Raw genomic sequence first — 17,571 nt, 5'->3', positions numbered from 1 at the left:
TACAGGAGGAGGAGGTGGAGGAGGGACACCGCTGTACATGTGCCACACTGATCTGAGGTTTGTACCAAGTTTACCTTTATTGTAGCTGGACAGTGGAGGGGGACAGACTGACCACAAAGGGGGGGGAAGCTAGCACAAGTGGAGAAGGGGTTCTGTATTGAGGGGGGTCTATACTGAGGGATGGGGGTCTATAGTGATGGAGGGGGTCTAAATTGAGGGAGGGGGGATTTGTATTTAGTGAGGGGGGATCTGTACTGAGGGAGGGGGTCTATACTTAGGGAGGGAGTCTGTACTTAGTGAGAGGAAAGTCTGTACTGAGGGAGTTGGTCTATATTTATGGAGGAGGTCTGTACTGAGGGAGAGGGTCTGTACTTAGCAGAGAGGGAGGTCTGTACTGAGGGAGGAGATCTGTACTGAGGGAGGGGGGTCTATACTGAAGAAGGGGAGTCTGTATTGAGGAAGGGGGGTCTGTACTGAGGGGGACTATACTTGGTGGAGGGGCGTGATACCATATTTTATGGCACCGGGTGACACCAACTCTAGTGACGCCACTGTTAGTATAATACAGTATAATACAGTATAATACAAACAAAAACCTTTATAGAAACTGTTAGACACACAAATTGGTTGTTTCGCAGGCTGACGGTTAATTGTTGCTGTGAAATCTTTTGTTTGTTTGTGATGTGCATTGCCCATTGCCCTTACAGCTAAGGCTGGTTATAGGTTGGGATGGTTGCCATTTTTTGTGTAGTTGGCTAATGTGTATGCAGGGATACACTGGATGCCCTTACTGCCGTTTTGGTATAGCTGGGCATCATATATATATATATATATATATATATATATATATATATATATACATACAGTTAGGTCCATATACATTTGGACACAGGCACAGTTTTAGTTTTTTCAGGCGTTTACCAAAACAAATTCAATCTATATTTATATAATGGATATGAGCTGAAAGTGCATACTCTCAGGTTTAATCTGAGGCAATTGAATCAAAAGCTGTTTCTTGGACAGGTGTGGGCTACTACTTCATTATTTCTTCATCAATTAAGCAGGTAAAAGGTCTGGAGTTGATTATAAGTGTGGTATTTGCATTTGGAATCTATCGCTGTGAACTTACATCATGAGTTCAAAGGAGCTGTCCATGCAAGTGAAACAGGCCATTGCAGAGGCATCCCTAGGGTAGGTGTCACCCGGTAACACTTGGTGACACCCCCTCCGACGATCCCTGCAGAATGGATCAGATCTGCGGATTGAGCATAATGGATCAGATTCCGATCCATTATACTCAATCCACAGATCCTATGCATCCTTCGGGGATCAGCGGCTTTCTTTACAACTTACCTTTTCTTGGAGTGGATCCAATGTCACCCCGTATAGGTTTCATGCCAATGAGGATCGTCAGCATGCAACCTATATGGGGTGACACCGGACCTGCTCCATGAAAAGGTGAGTTGTAAAGAAAGCCGGCAATCCCCGCAGGATGGATATGATCCATCCTGCGGGGATTGTCGGCTTGCTTTACAACTTACCTTTTTGTGGAGCGGGTCCGGTGTCACCCCGTGCAGTCGGTGTCACCTGGTGCGGACTGCACCCCCCGCACCTGCATTGGGATGCCATTGGGCCATTGTAAGGCTTCATTGAAATGAAACAATGAAACAATGAAATGAAACAAATCCATCAGAGAGATAGCAGCAACATTAGGAGTGACCAAATCAACAGTTTAGTACATTCTGAGGAAAGAAGAACACACTGGTGAGCTCAGCAACATAAAAATGTATGGAAGTCAATGAAAGACAGCAGTGGCGGATGATCGCAGGATCCTCTCTATGGCAAAGAAAAACCCATTCACAACATCCAGACAAGGGAAGGACACTCTCCAGGAGGTGGGCGTATCATTGTCAAAGTCTACAATCAAGAGAAGACTTCACGAGAGCAAATACAGAGGGTTCACGACAAGGTACAAACCATTCATAAGCCTGAAAAACAGAAAAGCCAGATTAGATTTTGACAAAAACATATAAAAAAAGCCAGACCAGTTCTGGAAAAGCATTCTTTGGACAGATGAAACTAAGATTAATCTGTACCAGAATGATGGGAAGAGAAAGTGTGGAGAAGGCTTGGAACAGCTCATTATCCAAAGCACACAACGTCATCTGTAAAACATGGTGGAGGCAGTGTGATGGCATGGGCATGCATGACTTCCAGTAGCACTGGGTCATTGATGTTTATTGATGCTGTGACAGAAGACAGAAGCAGCCGGATGAATTCTGCAGTGTTTAGAGATATACTGTTAGGCCAGATTCAGCCAAATGCAGCAAAGTTGATTGTACGACACTTCACAGTACAGATGGATAATGATCCAAGATACACTGCAAGAGCAACCCAGGAGCTTTTGAAGGAAAAGTAGTGGAATATTCTGCAATGGCCACATCAGACACCTGATCTCAATCCAATTGAGCATGCATTTCACTTGCTGAAGGCAAAACTAATGGCAGAAAGACTCAAAAAGAACAACTGAAGACAGCTGCAGTTAGAGCCTGGCAAAGCATCAGAAAGGAGGAAACCCAGTCTTTGGTAAACTCCATGGGTTCCAGACTTCAGGAAGACATTGCCAGTAAAGGATTCTTAAGAAAATATAAAAAATTTATATTTTATTTATGATTATATTAATTTGTCCAATTACATTTGATCCCCTGAAAATGGAGGGGCTGTGTATAAAAATGGTTGCAGCTTCTAAAATTTGTACCTGATATTTATGTTCAACCCCTTCAATTAAAGCTGAAAGCCTGCACTTCAAATTCATTTGGGTTGCTTCATTTTAGAATATTCTGGTGGCATGCAGGCAAAAAGTATGAAAATTGTGTCTGTGTCCAAATATATATGGACCTAACTGTATATATAATGTGTATGTGCATATATGTATATATATATATTTATATTGTATATAAGGGAGACAAAGTATTAATCCTATTGCAGCTTTTAAGTGGTAATTATAATAAAAAGATTATTATCTAGTCTTATAAGACAAATCTGCTTTCTTTATTTAAGTTAATAATTCATATTTTGTTAATAAAACTTACAGGAAGGCAGGAAAGAGTGATGGCCATTAGATGTTAATCTAGTATATAATAATAAAATCATCCTATTATTCTTAAAATAGCACCCTTAGATTCATTAATAGCTGCATGCAAAATGTTTGGTCTTATTGTTCCTTAAGTAGTACTCTCTGCTAAATTGTGGTGTGTGCTCCGGTATTTTGTTTTGTGTCTAGAGAGAAGTAATACGCTCTACCCTTGTCAAGTGGCATTGGGTCGGGTCCTGCAAATGCCTGCATGTTTCAGTAGACAGAACTGCCTAGTAGTTTCAGTAGACAGAACAGGGCTAGTGGGAGTCTTCTATACTATGATTTTTTACACTTAGCCTGGAAGTTTATATAAGTACGTATGTAAGTTTAAGAAACATTGATGGAATGACCAAAAAAAAGGAGGATTTTAGAATAATCATTAATCCCTTTAATATTCTGAACTGCAAAACTAATAAACTAGCTATATTAAAATTTACCGACTATAATAATGAAGCAACACAAAATATGCTGCACAGTTAGATGTAAATAAAATATGCTGCAGAGTGAGATGTTTTACTGCAGTGGTGAAATACTTTGTGCACAATAAAGAAAAAATTAAAATTATATTAACTACTCAACCTTGTACTCATATATTTTATTAAATTACTATGATTCATCATGCATCAAGCAATCTACACATTCTTATTGACCACTCGCTATAATGGGCTGTCTCACGGTATATTGCATATGCAGCATTGGAAAGATTTTGTAGTATTTACTGAAACCTCAGTAAGTTTGTTTTTGGTTTTTTTTTATATACAGTCTTCTTTTTTATATTTAAATTTTTTTAGATATTTTTTGTAGATTACTAATTAAAAATTAGGTTTCCTTGCTTTGTAGGGGGTGTTGTGTGTATATACTGTATACATTTTAATTTTCAAGCACTTTTTCACTATTCAAATCAATTGTGCCAATATCACTCAATAATCCATAATGAGGTGTTTGTTCAATTTCTGGGCCACTGGCTAACTAGACATATCTTCAAGAGAACATTGGTTTGTAGGTTTGTTTAGATCTCTATCTGAACTTTCTCCTGACTTATGCCTAGTACACACGATAAGAAAAACTACTGAAAAAAAATTGCTGACGGAGCAATTGTTCAATCATTAGTTCGCAACTTTCGAGAGCCAATCACGACAGTTCATGTGAAAATATCTGAAGAGACATGCACAAAAAGTTCTCATAAGATAACATAATGAATGATTTTTGTGTAAATAGTATAGAATTTGTATGGAAAAAGAAATCGAGTGACCAAGACCAAGCATGCTCAAAATTTAAAGAATACATTACAATACAGTACAACACATTACATCATTGACAAAGTTGTATTCTGTCTTACTAGAATTTCCATAACTTTAGTAACCTATTAATTTTTGATATGAGACTAGCATGCAAAAAAATCATCATATATGCTATCCCTACACAAACTGCCAACTCCAGAACATCCAGAAATATAATACTAGAAATCATGGTAATAACATCTTAAACTATATCTACAACGTAAGTTAACGCTATAACATTTTGTGAGAAAGGTGTGTATGATTTCACTTTGTATTACATAGTTAGTGCTGTATTGGTAGTATTTAGTTGTATACACAATCCTTTTGTTCCATATTTTAGGGTTAAAAGTAAAGCAGCTTTGATTTCATACACCAGTTTTTGGGGATAGCATGGAGTGGTGATTTAGAATAAGCTGCAGTGTAATCCATTTTTGTTTTTGGGGTTGATACTGCTTTAAGGTTTATGATCCTAGAATCCTGAGCAAAAGCTGTGGTCATTTATTGATACAAACCACCTAATTTTTGCACACAATCTGTAAGGGCAGCAGAAAGAGCACAAAGACAAGGAGAAATAAGAACGCGTGCTACTAATGTAGTTGTGGATTTAATTGAGCATGGGGTGCCAAATCCTATTCATGTAAAAAAGCAGAAGACTAATTCCTTAAAGAGACCCCATTGTCAGGCCATGTATTTGCACAAGAATCTTCTTATAATATTCTACAAGCATTTAACATTTGTAGGCATGTTATTTACGCATACAAGCCTCCATTGTGTAAACATTCAAAAACTTCAGGCTGCTGCTGGGTGCTGCCATCTTGGATTTAACATCAGCAACTTCAGGAGACTTAAAGCTGTTACTCCAGAAGCACTCTATGGCATTTCCTTTTGAACCCCTCCCACCCCAGCTTCATTTAATGGTTATGCAGGGAGGTGAGAGGAAACAGGGAGGAGCTGGGCCAGCATAAATAGCAATTACACAATCCAAGAAGAGGTTCAAAGGCACATTGCAAATGAATAAAAATGATTGATACAAAGGAAAACACTGCAAATAGACATTTAAAACACTTGATCTTTTGTGCTTTTACTTGTGATTTTGAGGATATTCTCTAACATTAATACCAAAAGAATCTTGCAATAGGCCCATGATTTATATGCATTATGTTATAGTAAAGGGTAAACTAGGCAGGGAAAAGCTGAGTAAAGCAGATGGAAGCTTCACCGTTCCCTTCTTTAACATGAGAGGTAGAGACATTTGGAAAATTAGATTTGTTTTTGTGAATTGATTTATATTGTTATTATTGGTTTGGTTAGTTCCTGAAGATTTTATATGCATTCACTGTTATGGTAGCACTACCCAGCAAACTGATTTTGAGTATAAAAAAATACATTTTTGTCTTAGTTTATAAGGTGTTTAGCAGCATAGATGTAGAACCTGTTGCATCTAATAAGCACACAGGGAGATGCTATCTTATAGGGGTGGGGAAGCAATCACGGGGTGACAAGAAGCTGTTGAATGATATATTTATTGCTTATTATCAGGGAGAAAGTTAAAAATAGTTAAATAATAACAAATAAAAGCAATCTCTCGAAACATTGTGTGAACGTTTATGTTTTTTAGATTACTGATGGACCGGATGCTACTTTGGAAAATATGTTGGAAAGTTTACATTTATAGCTTACAATTTCAGTACCAATCACTGATTTTGTTCATGTTCCCTGCTCTCCATCCTGACACATCCCGTGTAGCAGCTGGTGGAAGAAGAAGGAGAAAGGGGAAATCACCAGCACTGCAGAGGGATGAGGGGAGCAGGGGAGCATAAGGGGGACCCAGAGAGCAGGAGGAATCTGACAGTTGAGGGTGATCAGTGTGATGGGGGAGGGGCAATTACAAGCACCTGTATAGCTCTCCATGAAAGCAGCTAATAGCCATGTGCTTGCAATTGCCTCCCCCTTCCACACTGACTGTCAGATTCTACCTGCTGCAGGTTTTTTTTGTGCATTTAGGCACCCTAAGTGACAGTTGTAGGGAAGTGTGAACAGAGCACATAGAAAAGCATTCTTTTCAGGGTGCACTTGCACTTATGAAGAAAAACACAACTCTCTGCTATAGTGGGAATTGGCCCTCAAAAAGTTAATTAGTAAATAAATATACAACACATTTCCAAAGTCCTTTGTATAAAAAATACTGGCATACCAGACTTTGAAAACCACCAAGAAAATGGCCACCTGCACACTTCCTGGTAGCAGCATGATGTCACGGCTCCGCTCAATTCCCTTGTATTTTTTTATGTTGCCATTCTTGTCTATTTTGTAATATCCTTTTTCTGTAAATAATTTACTTGCACTTTATTGTTAATCTTTTGAATGGTGGATTTCTTGTCTGGTGTAAGTGTATATTACAGATACTTCCTAAAAATCTGAATTTTTAATGCAGATATTGTAAACAATTCATGTTTTTCATAAAAACAGAAGTTGGCAGCTGTGATGGTGTGTAAGAGATTAACTATGTAGTTAACCGACCCCAGTGTTTCTCACTCCTAGTCTGTGGCCACTTAGATGGTAACATGAGCTGCAAAATCTCTGTGATGGGTGAAACTGATAGTGCTATTATCACATATTGGTGGCAGCACAACTTGGAGCTGACCAGCATTTCTCACATATTGTTAGCACCTGGTGAAATCCGCCTGCCGTTTGTTCTTTAAATATCATAATTTAATGTACTTTACAAGTTTAGATTAGCACTTCACTCATATATATTCATCGCAATGTACAGCATATGGAATGATACTGGGTTCCAAGCCATGTCTACAGTATTTGATAACTTCAGTAAAATGTGTCATTCAGCAAGCAATTTATACAGATTTTTGTTTTGGGATGCAAATTTATGTAGAGAGTCAACATTTTGTAAAGTATCATCAATGCATCACTCAGGCTACATATTGGGGTTGATTTGCTAAAGGCAAATAGACTGTGCAGTTTTCAAATTCACTTGCAAACTGCAAGTACAGTTGCACTCATTTTCCCCAGAATTTAGTAATTGTGGTAAAGCTCTGCTGATTTCCATTATGCGCTCATGTGCAAGCCAGAATGCTTTACTGCATTTACATTTACTAAGAAAAAAGAGTGCAACTGCACTTGTGAAGAGCAGTCTATTTGCCTTCAGTAAATCCACCCAAGTATATTCCTGTTTAATTTTCACGGTTTATGTTTGGATGAAACAGAGTAGGAATAAATGACAGATGCTTCAAGCACATGGTTTGTCATTTTATTTTATGATAGAGTGTACAGGTCTGAGCACACTGCCCAAGCAATACTTCTTATGGCTAGCTGCCATGCATGGTTTCTCAGTAATGGGTTCTACTAGTAACCCTCACCTGTACCCATGATGTAGACATCATGCCAACCTTTAGCTTTGTATCCTGTTGATCCTTGTCCGCTGTCTGCACAGACCATTGATTTGTTCTTGGTTATGCATGTCTGCTGCCAACCCTGACCTCTAGTGAATATCCTGGTTTTCTGCATTTGCCATCTAGTCTTGCCATTTTCTGCCTAATTCAGTGTGATCCATAGTCCCCCCAATCTTCAGTCTGACCCATGTGGTGAGCTCTTCATCTGCATACCTTGCTGTCCATTATGCCTAGAGCAGGGTGAACACAGTGGATACCAATTTGCCCTTAGACTTCATGCCTTAGGGGCATGGGCGGACTGACAACTCATGGGGCCTCCGGGCAATAGGGGATCATGGGGCCCCTGTGTCCTTGCCCAAACTCAAAAAAGCCTATGAAAAAGGTACCAGGGGCATCTCATGGGGCCCCCTACTGACCCCAGGCCCTCAGGCAGTGCCCGAGTTTCCAAATGGTCAGTCCGCCCCTGCTTAGGGGGTTCCACACCACCTGCTTTCTTTTGGCACTGTCCTCAAGTACCTTGGTGAGCTACATTCTACAGTTACAGTTTCCTTCTGTGCTTTCAAAGTGCTCTGATCTCCTAGGAACTTGCTATTGGCTTACACCTCTCGGGTCCATCTACTTTAGGTACCCAGCACAGTATAGTAAAAGTGTTGTTGCCTGTGAATATGCCACCGAGACAGTTGCCAGCAAAGGTGCTATCTTGACAAGACATTTATAACTGAATTTCCCATGAGAGCTGTAAGGATTATGTTATTTCTGGAAGCATTAAACCTCCTCTGCCTTGCTTAAAAAACAGTAAATAGGATAACAAGTAAGGATCAGGGGCATGCATGCATCTGCGCTTGTGTGCCGATGCATGTGCATAATAACATGCACTCTTGCATTGACTTTGGTGCCTACTGGCCCATTTAAAGCACTGCAGAGCTCAAGATAATTGCTAAGTGCACCACTGTTGTTTTGGAAAAGTATAATTAACATCTCTGTCATTTTGGAAAGGTATAATTAATAAATCCTTGCCCTTATACAAGACCACATACTTACATTAGGGATGCCCAAGGAAATTTGATAAGGTTTGGCAGTGCTGGTTGCGAACTCGTCTACTGCAGGATGAAACTTTCCCATTGATTCATAAGTAATTGAGTTGGTCTACATGTCACCAAGTAATGTACTCTTGATTGTCTACTTGCTGTTCTGAGGAAGGATCCTATTGGGGTTACACTCTGGTCATATGATCTTCTGATGGAAGGGGACCTTGTGGCCTATTTAGGCTATAATTCTTTGACTGTGTTTCATTTTTTTGCTCCACAGCAGAGAGTTTATGTTACTGTCTGGCAATGAAGGTAAAAAGATAATTGCTAAGTGATCATCAGCTCCTGTGACCTATTATCAGACCTTGCTTGCTGATTCTTCCAATGTTTGACCCAGTTTGCTGTCTTTGTTTGATTTTGATCTTTCTGCAACCTGAACTCCAAGTTGTAATCTGACTTTTCCTTTTGCCTATTATCTTGGTACCATTTCCTGTACGTGTGGTACTGACCCTGGATTTGCTTTTATGTCTTCCCTTGTCTCTTAAATCTGCATCTCCACTGACCAGTTGGTGCCAACTTCTGCTGGCCTGGCCATGGGTTTGTCTCCACAAGTTCCTGTTATGACATCCTGTATATGTTACTCAACAATATATTCTGCTATGCTTCATGATCTACAAGTTCCTGTGATTACATTCCTCACAAGTTCCTGCTCAATCTCATCTGTATGATCCAAACTTTCTTCTGGCCAGGACTCTTTACAGTCACACGTGCCACTCTGTGTCCTGTCATACCCTGTCATTAACCTTGAGGGGCAAGCAAGACAGGAGGTGTAAAGGGAAGCCCTCTCGTTAACTCAACGTTTACCAGGTACGTGACAATAAGGCAATTTTTATATAATTGTGATGTCACACAAGATACACTTCTTATTCTGAAGGTAGTATCACATACGAATGTGAGCAAGATACCTGCCAAAATAGTACAGTTTTTTTTGTAATAAGGTAAAAAAGTGGACAGATAAACAGAGAGACACAGGGATGCTATGAAGTGAAGAATTTTTAAAGCAACATGAGTGAATTCAAGGGGAAAGGGTTGTGGCAGGTGCTGAAAGGTGAAAAAATTGTGTGAGCTGCTTAGTGTGGTTTGCCAAACAATTACATATATCTGCTCAATAGTTCCAAATCACATCTGTGTCCTCATAATTTGGTCAGCTCACATCCAAGCTCATGACCAAAATGGAATTATATTTCTGGCATACTATGTGAAAATTAAGTAAATAATTTGTGTGGTTAAGTGGAAAAAATCTACACAGTTCTGCTCATACAATTCTCTGAAAATCGTAATATCTATCATGCAAAATCTAAAACAAAAATTTTTCTATAAATACTAAACATGGCACTCAATGCTCCATACCTTATAATAGTGACCAACACTAGGATATTTCCAACTAATCCAGTGGAGCAGATAATTCCAATAAAAGATGGAAGAATAACTGTTTCTGCTGTATTAATGAGATGGTTTTCATTCCTCATACTCCATGATTTATTGAGTAGGTCATCGGTATTATTCCAGGAAGTGATTTGAATTTTATTCATTGTTATGCTCTTCTTTTTTTTGTTAGTCTGCAAAAAAAAAATTATGTATTTAGTTCGTCCTTGGTTACCTTTTATTTAATGCGCTACACTAGTCACCAGTATAAAAGAACACTCCAATGCAAAGTGGTAAGTAAAGCCATTTAAAACCTTAATTTAGAACAACAGCCAGGAAAAAAATAGCCTACTAAAAGATAAAATACTAAAATCAGCTTTTGCTGCAATACACATCTTCAATCCTGATGCAGTCCCCTACAGTGGTTTTTTTCCACTATATGTTCTCAGTCTTCTGGATTTAATGGTGATTTAGTGGCATTAATCAACCTACTTCCGTTGAGAACAGGCTGAGCCCAGCCTCTCATGGACCTACACCCAGCCTGTAATTGGACATTGAAGGAGAAGCAGTACTCTGATCAACTTATCTATCCTCATTCTAATTTCTCCTCCTAGCAGCATTCTCTTCGTCAGCACAATACCTGACTGGTACCTTGTGCTTCTTCCTCTCACACTCTGTTGTAAAGGGACTGCAAGGGGCTGATAACAAGTCAAATTCAGCTACAGAACTGAATTAATTTCTGTCTTTTATATCTATCAAAGTTAAGCTTAAGGCCCCTTTCAGATGGGGTGGACCCATCAGTGGATCCACCTACTCTCCTCTGATCCTCACTGAGCAGGTGGATGACAGGTCTGTGTCTTCTCCACTGCTATAGAGCAGACACAGACCGGTGTCTTCTATGGGATTGGATGGAAACGGACCACCTGTCTATGTCTACCCAACAGCCATCCCATCCAATCTGCCAGACAGATGGGGAATGGATCTCCATCCATCTGTTTTTGATGTACAGGTTTAAATTGGATGCCGGCAGGTGTCAGTGAACACTTGTCCGCTGACACCCGACGGTCCATAGAGGTCTATGGATGGTCCAGACCACCTGAAAAACTGACAGGTGGACCCGTTTGGACCATCAGTGTGAAAGGGGCCTTAATGATTAAAGGACCTTCATTTACATCCTAATCAACATTGCATTCTCACATTCCATAATAGATCTACACCCAATGCTTTTACACAGTTGATGTGCACTCATGGTTGTTCATGTGTACCTTCTTCTGTATCAGCAAGAGTGTGCACACATGTATGCCCATCTGTGGGAGGTTGTAGATGCAGGGATGTGTGCTGGGGTTTGCATGTAAAAAACCTCCCAGTTGGTGCATGCTGTAATATGAGAGCTGATATTTGCTATGAAAACACTGCTTTGTTCAAATAATTAATTCCTCTCATTATCAGGGCAGAAAGAAAACACTGCAGGAAAACCCTATGAAGCCATATAAAAAAAAACACAAAAAAAACATAAAGCCTTCTCACCAAACACTCTGAACAGAATAACTCTTCAAAGCACAAACTACCTATTGTATTGAAAGGTTTAAAATAAATCAAAGATAAAACTGCCTAGCACACATGTTTTGTTGATAGTCAGGGGTTTTGAGGGAAGGAGCAGTGTATGTGATGGTTGGATACTGTTGGATAACACCTAAATGTCCCTCGTGCTGCAGGCATGTGTGATCCACAAGGGAAGAGAACTAGAGGAGAGTGGTATGTATGAAAAGAGTACTAGCAAACGGAAATGTATTGCCCATTAGAACCAGGCAAAATCACATTTTTATTTTTGTACTGGAAAATTAAAATTTTGAAACTAATTGCTTCAAGCAGCAAGACATTTTCTCCCAAAGCTCAAATGCCTAGTGGTATGTGACAGATTGAACACAGTAGTACTGAAAACCTTATGAACAGAATCAATCAAATTCCTGTGTCTTATGCATGGTAGCACTCTGCCAATATTACAAGCACACTGATTTCTACACATAGAAACAATGAAAGTCTGTAGTAAGCAAAACAAGAAAACACTGAAAATCTGTACTTTTTAGATGTTCCAAAACCATAGCTAGACAAACCCTGAATAATATCATAAAGACATCACTTTTATTTGTATAAGTCACTTCTTTAGTCAGCATCTCAATGCCAGCTTGGCAAAATTGCTGACTTTACTACTGTTCCAGCTAGTGGAATCTGCCCCCTTTCACAACTTTGTGGCATGAACTGCACCACAGTGACAGGTACCTAGTTGACCTTTTCATGCATAAGGCCATCCTTGACCTTTCCCGGCAAGTAGAAGCTAATGTCCCTGTATCACTCGAGTACACAGTCAGTGGCAAAGTCCACAAGACCACAGGCAAACATAACATAGACAAACCACAGAAAACATGGGCAGGAAAGTTACATCTCTTTTACGGCTCACTGGGTAAATTTGCTGATGCTGAGAAGGATGTAAGATGGAGCACACTCAAGGAACCGGTGGTGCCACACTGTGTCCTGCAACTCAACTCTGCATCTTATCAGAGACAGGGACAATGTATCAATGATGCCTTCAAACATTGGCACTGTTGCTGGTGACATACTGAATTTGAGGAATACTACACAATACAAACATTTAAATTACATTTGATATTCATCTACCTGAGATGATTTAAATATAAACTTTATGTGATATACTGTACTTTTTTATAGAAATATCTGTACCTTTGGGAGAATTAAAATCTGGATGCCATTTGTTATCCAGTACCATTGGATTTGGATTCTGACTCCATACATTAATTTTCCCACTTTTTGGATTTTTAAATTGGAGGTACTGTATTTATACATAACTGTCATAGTGATATTTATTTATTGTTTATATAAACTCACATATAACTCATATAAATATATTTTGTTTTTGTATTTCCTACAGTCGATGCCAGTTTTCCCCTTGCTTCAATATCTCTGTATATGACGACCACATAATTCTTTGTGTTACCATGGCAATTTTCTACAATAATATTTTCTTATATCATTTTATTTACAAAGGTACATTTAATTATTTTGATATACTGTACTATATGACCTTGGGATGAATCTGGCCTAAGGATGTTATATGATTATTTCTGGATATTTGTGACAGATTTTAGCACTGCTTTTTATATCCCCTACAGTCTTTCTTGTGACATATGGATGCTGACACATGACGCTATAAGTGACAAGTTATGATACTAAATTATATTTGTTATAATAAATATACAGTATGTTTTCTAATGTCATTTGTATATTATGCTCAGATGTGTCCCCAAACTGTTATGAAGAAACAGACTAAGGTCTGAGAAACATTACAAAATGTCGCCGCCATATAAATTTTCTTCATTGGATGTTTAAAGGGTAATCTGTTTCGATGCATACATTTGTGATGTCTTAACATACCATTTCTCTGTATCTTGTTTGAGAATATGCATTTTGTATGTGTTTGTATATTCAGTCAAATAAAAAGTGATGTTTTAATGATATGATTTGGAGTATTGTAATTATGATTTTCATTGTTTTCCTGTCTAGCTTCATATATACTGTATATGGGATGTGGTCTCTTTGGGACTGGTTGTAATATTTTGGATATTGTGCTTGCCAAGATGAGAACTATAAGTTTTCTTTATACTACTTTCTAACTGCAAACTTTTTTGGAAATATTAACTGCTCCTTAGAAGTGTCATTTGGTCATCAATTGCTTATAAGCCTCTGTCCCTTTTCCAGTTTACTGTAGTAAATTTGCCAAAACACCCCCTCTTGTATTATGTGTACCCCTGTTATTTTTCTACAACATTATTACATACTCACTGCTTTGGGCTTTATTTCTGTAAAACCAATCTGCACTGTTTGGACAATTTTGTAATAGTTCATTTATGTAATTTTTGCAATTGTGTAATAGTTCATTTCAAATGGTATATAAAAGATGCACATACATTCGCTCAGTAGTGTTTGTAGAATTTCAGTATTTCAGTATTATTTCAAAACTAAAATAATGCATTCACAATTAAACCCCAAATAGATCATATACAGAGCAAGCATATATGTAGCATTTTGAGATAACACTAAAATACTGAGTGATACTCTTTGCTGAGGCTGTAGTAAAATGGTTACTCCACTTTGATGGGAAAAAAAATGAGCAAATAAAAAAATAATATAGTTTAAACAATTGCGACACTAGTCATATTGTTATTGAATGGTTTTAAAAATTACCTTTCTATTTCAAACTGCAATGCTGTAATCCTTGTAAAATGAATTGCAATATGGCAATCTGGAGGTGTTTTTTACACAGATTGTGTACAGGCATGCCCCCCAGGCATGCCATTTCCTGCTGGTGGGATTGGCTAACAGACTTTCACAGGATTCTGCACTAAGATACAAATTTGATTTTGAGCATCCCCTACAACAAAATGGCATTTTTGGTGAGATTCTCTCAAAGGGAAAATATGTCTAAAGGGATGCAGATGTTGCAATTTTCCTCATTAGAGCACCATAGGTCCAGCAGCTGATTAATAATTACAAAACCACTCCCATACAGATTCACCCTGCACGTGGACAGTTTTTTCTCCAGCATAACAAAAGATAGGGATCTGCAACAAAGTTTTTTAAAGTCCTTGCAATGTACACAGATCACCATATTTTTTCTCAACAAATGTGGAATTACTCTTTAAATGGCCTTGTTTGTATTGTATATTGTAAAAGCACAGCTGACCCAGGAGCAAAAATTAATGATCTGCAAGGCCTTTCCCACTACCCTGGATGAGGAACAGACCCCTTATTTGTTTGGATTATCAAAAAAAACTATTGTTTTTCCAACTGTAGTAAACTAAAGTATCAAGGTTTAACCTGGAAAGACTGAGTAACATAAATCAGAAGCAATGTGTAGGAGTGAAAACAACGCAGTCATTGCTCAACTGTTTACTGGAAAGACGGACAGTGAAAGGTCTCAAGATAAAGCTGGCCATAGATGGATAGAATTTTGAATGAAAATTGTTAGGAAAAGTCTTTGGAAAATTTGTAAAAAAATTATCAGAACATTTGTTTGCCATTTGAAAGATTTTGTTTGCTTTTTACATTTGATTTTGGAATGAATGGACTTTACTAGATGAAAACCACATACACTGTTAGAAATTCGCTCATTTGACAAAAACTTTCCAATCCACTCCTTCAAATTTTCCTGTTACTGTAGTGAAAAATGAATGGCGATTATACCCACTAATGATTACAGATAAATTAATTTTCTCTTCTAAAATTTATAGGGGGCTTCCATGCCATTTTTTTCTTCAAGAGACAGTACACATAAGAACAACAAAAGGACCTTAGCCAAACACACAGCCTGGCTGACCAGAAACAGGAGAGCAGCAAACACCCAGCCCTCCCTCCTGAACCATACTCGGTCACATACTCTCAACTTTGTGAGGGTACCTTGCAGGGAGGCAGTCATCCTCAATGGTTTACATAGTCAAGCTAGGCCCAACTTACTAGAGACAAAGGCATGAATTTCGGACTTTAACGGATGTAAACAGATGATAATCCGTTTACATCCCTAGTCCATAGAAATACATGGGTGTCCATTTTTCATCCATAAACAGACAGATGAAAAACGGACATACAGAACGCCCATGTGAAAGAGGCCTTACTGTTCCCAGTGTGTGTCAAAGCAACAAAGGGCTCAGCATAGAGTAAACATTTTACTACTAAATAAATGTAAACATTTTTATGTCCTCCCCTTGAAAATGTTTCGCACTTAAGATATCTGTTGTGCAAGTAGCTGAGCCAGTATAACCAAACATTTACTGAACAGTGTATATGTGGGATTTCAATTGCACTCGAGTTGGCAAAGAACAATTGAGCCATGCTGCTATATACTTATACATACATTACAAGATACTTCTGCTGATTTTATGACACAGAGGTCACTCAGTATATAGCTGCTGACAGGGTTTTGCAATGTAACAGAAGGCTCACATTTGTTTCTTGACACATTAATATACTTTTACCATATGTTACAGCTTCTCCAAAGTGATAGCATAATGCATTTGTCACTCATGTTCAATTATTTTGAAGATATGCTGTGGAAACGTAACGGAATCCTGATAGGTATAAAAATGAAATCTTGTCAACACAGTTAGCAAGAATATCTTTAGACATCTAGCCCTATTTGTAATTAAGACAATCTACCAAAACAGCCCTGTGTTGACCAAGCACAGGGCTTTGTTTTTGCCAAATGTGGTACTGGGCAACAATCTCATGGAGGCCCTGTGCAGCAATATATGCACTGTATGAGCAAGAGAGCATCTTGTTATAAGCTTCCAGCTATGTTCTCTGAGTCCGAATTTTTACCTTAACGGTACAAATAGTCATTCAATGCCATATTACCAGAGCAACAGCAGTTGTTAGCATTATGAGTGATGAGACCACCCAAGTTTCTGGTATATAATCCAAAATGTTAAAATAATTTGAAGAGGTATTTTGCTGCTGTTGTGTTGTATTCCATATTGTAGCTCCCAATACAAAAACATAAAATAAAGAAAACATGTACTGGGTTGACCCTAGCATCAACAAGTTGAATCCATGGCATTATATAATGAATACACTATCTATCTATTTACACACACATGCACACACTAGAGAAAAACAGCATGTATATAACTGCAAAAGCTGTATAAGCCTCTTTGCAAATAAAGACAGGAGAAATAACTAAAAAAGACAGGAAAAATTGATATCTGTATTGAAATGCCTTTTAGAAAGTAAAATGGCCTGTCCTAACAATGGATGTTTTCAGTACATTTGATGCAAAGTAGATTACTGCTGATCTCAGAGGAGAAAAATAGAACTGTAACTGTATATTTACCTACCATCTTATGAAGTGAAACTCATTTGCTAGAGTGCTGTTTTCTTAAATCTGTAGGGAGCATTTGAAAAAATCAAGTAAAGCATCTTCACTGTTTAACCACTTCAACTCTGGACACTTTCACCCCCTTGCAGTCCAGGTCAATTTTCAGTTTTTAGTGATATCACACTTTGAGTGACATGCAATACTGTACTCATATGAATTTTTTAGCATTGTTTTGAGACAGATAAAACTTTATTTTGGTGGTATTTATTCACCACTGGGATTTTAATTTTTTTGCTATATAAATGAAAAAGTCCAAACATTTTGAAAAAATGTTTTTCTTATAAAATTTTGCAAATAAATAATCTTTATTCATAAATCTTGGCCAAAATGTATACAGCTATCTTTTTAG

At 38.1% G+C, this 17,571-nt stretch overlaps 1 protein-coding gene across 1 annotated transcript in view; it reads right to left on the bottom strand.

Annotated features, from left to right (window-relative positions):
• Positions 1 to 17,571, bottom strand: part of MCHR2 (melanin concentrating hormone receptor 2) — a 177,233-nt gene that overhangs the window by 97,104 nt on the left and 62,558 nt on the right. Inside the window, exon 3 of the mRNA XM_089665193.1 lies at positions 10,262 to 10,470. Coding sequence (XP_089521319.1) covers positions 10,262 to 10,443 — 182 coding nt within the window. The 5' untranslated portion in view covers positions 10,444 to 10,470. The remainder of the gene's footprint in view (positions 1 to 10,261; positions 10,471 to 17,571) is intronic.

This window comes from Staurois parvus, unplaced genomic scaffold, assembly GCF_062004578.1.
Source record: "Staurois parvus isolate SC_StPar_1 unplaced genomic scaffold, SC_StPar_1.0 ptg000048l, whole genome shotgun sequence".
In the NCBI taxonomy this organism is placed as follows: Eukaryota; Metazoa; Chordata; class Amphibia; order Anura; family Ranidae; genus Staurois; species Staurois parvus.
This window is presented reverse-complemented; position numbering and strand designations above follow the sequence as displayed.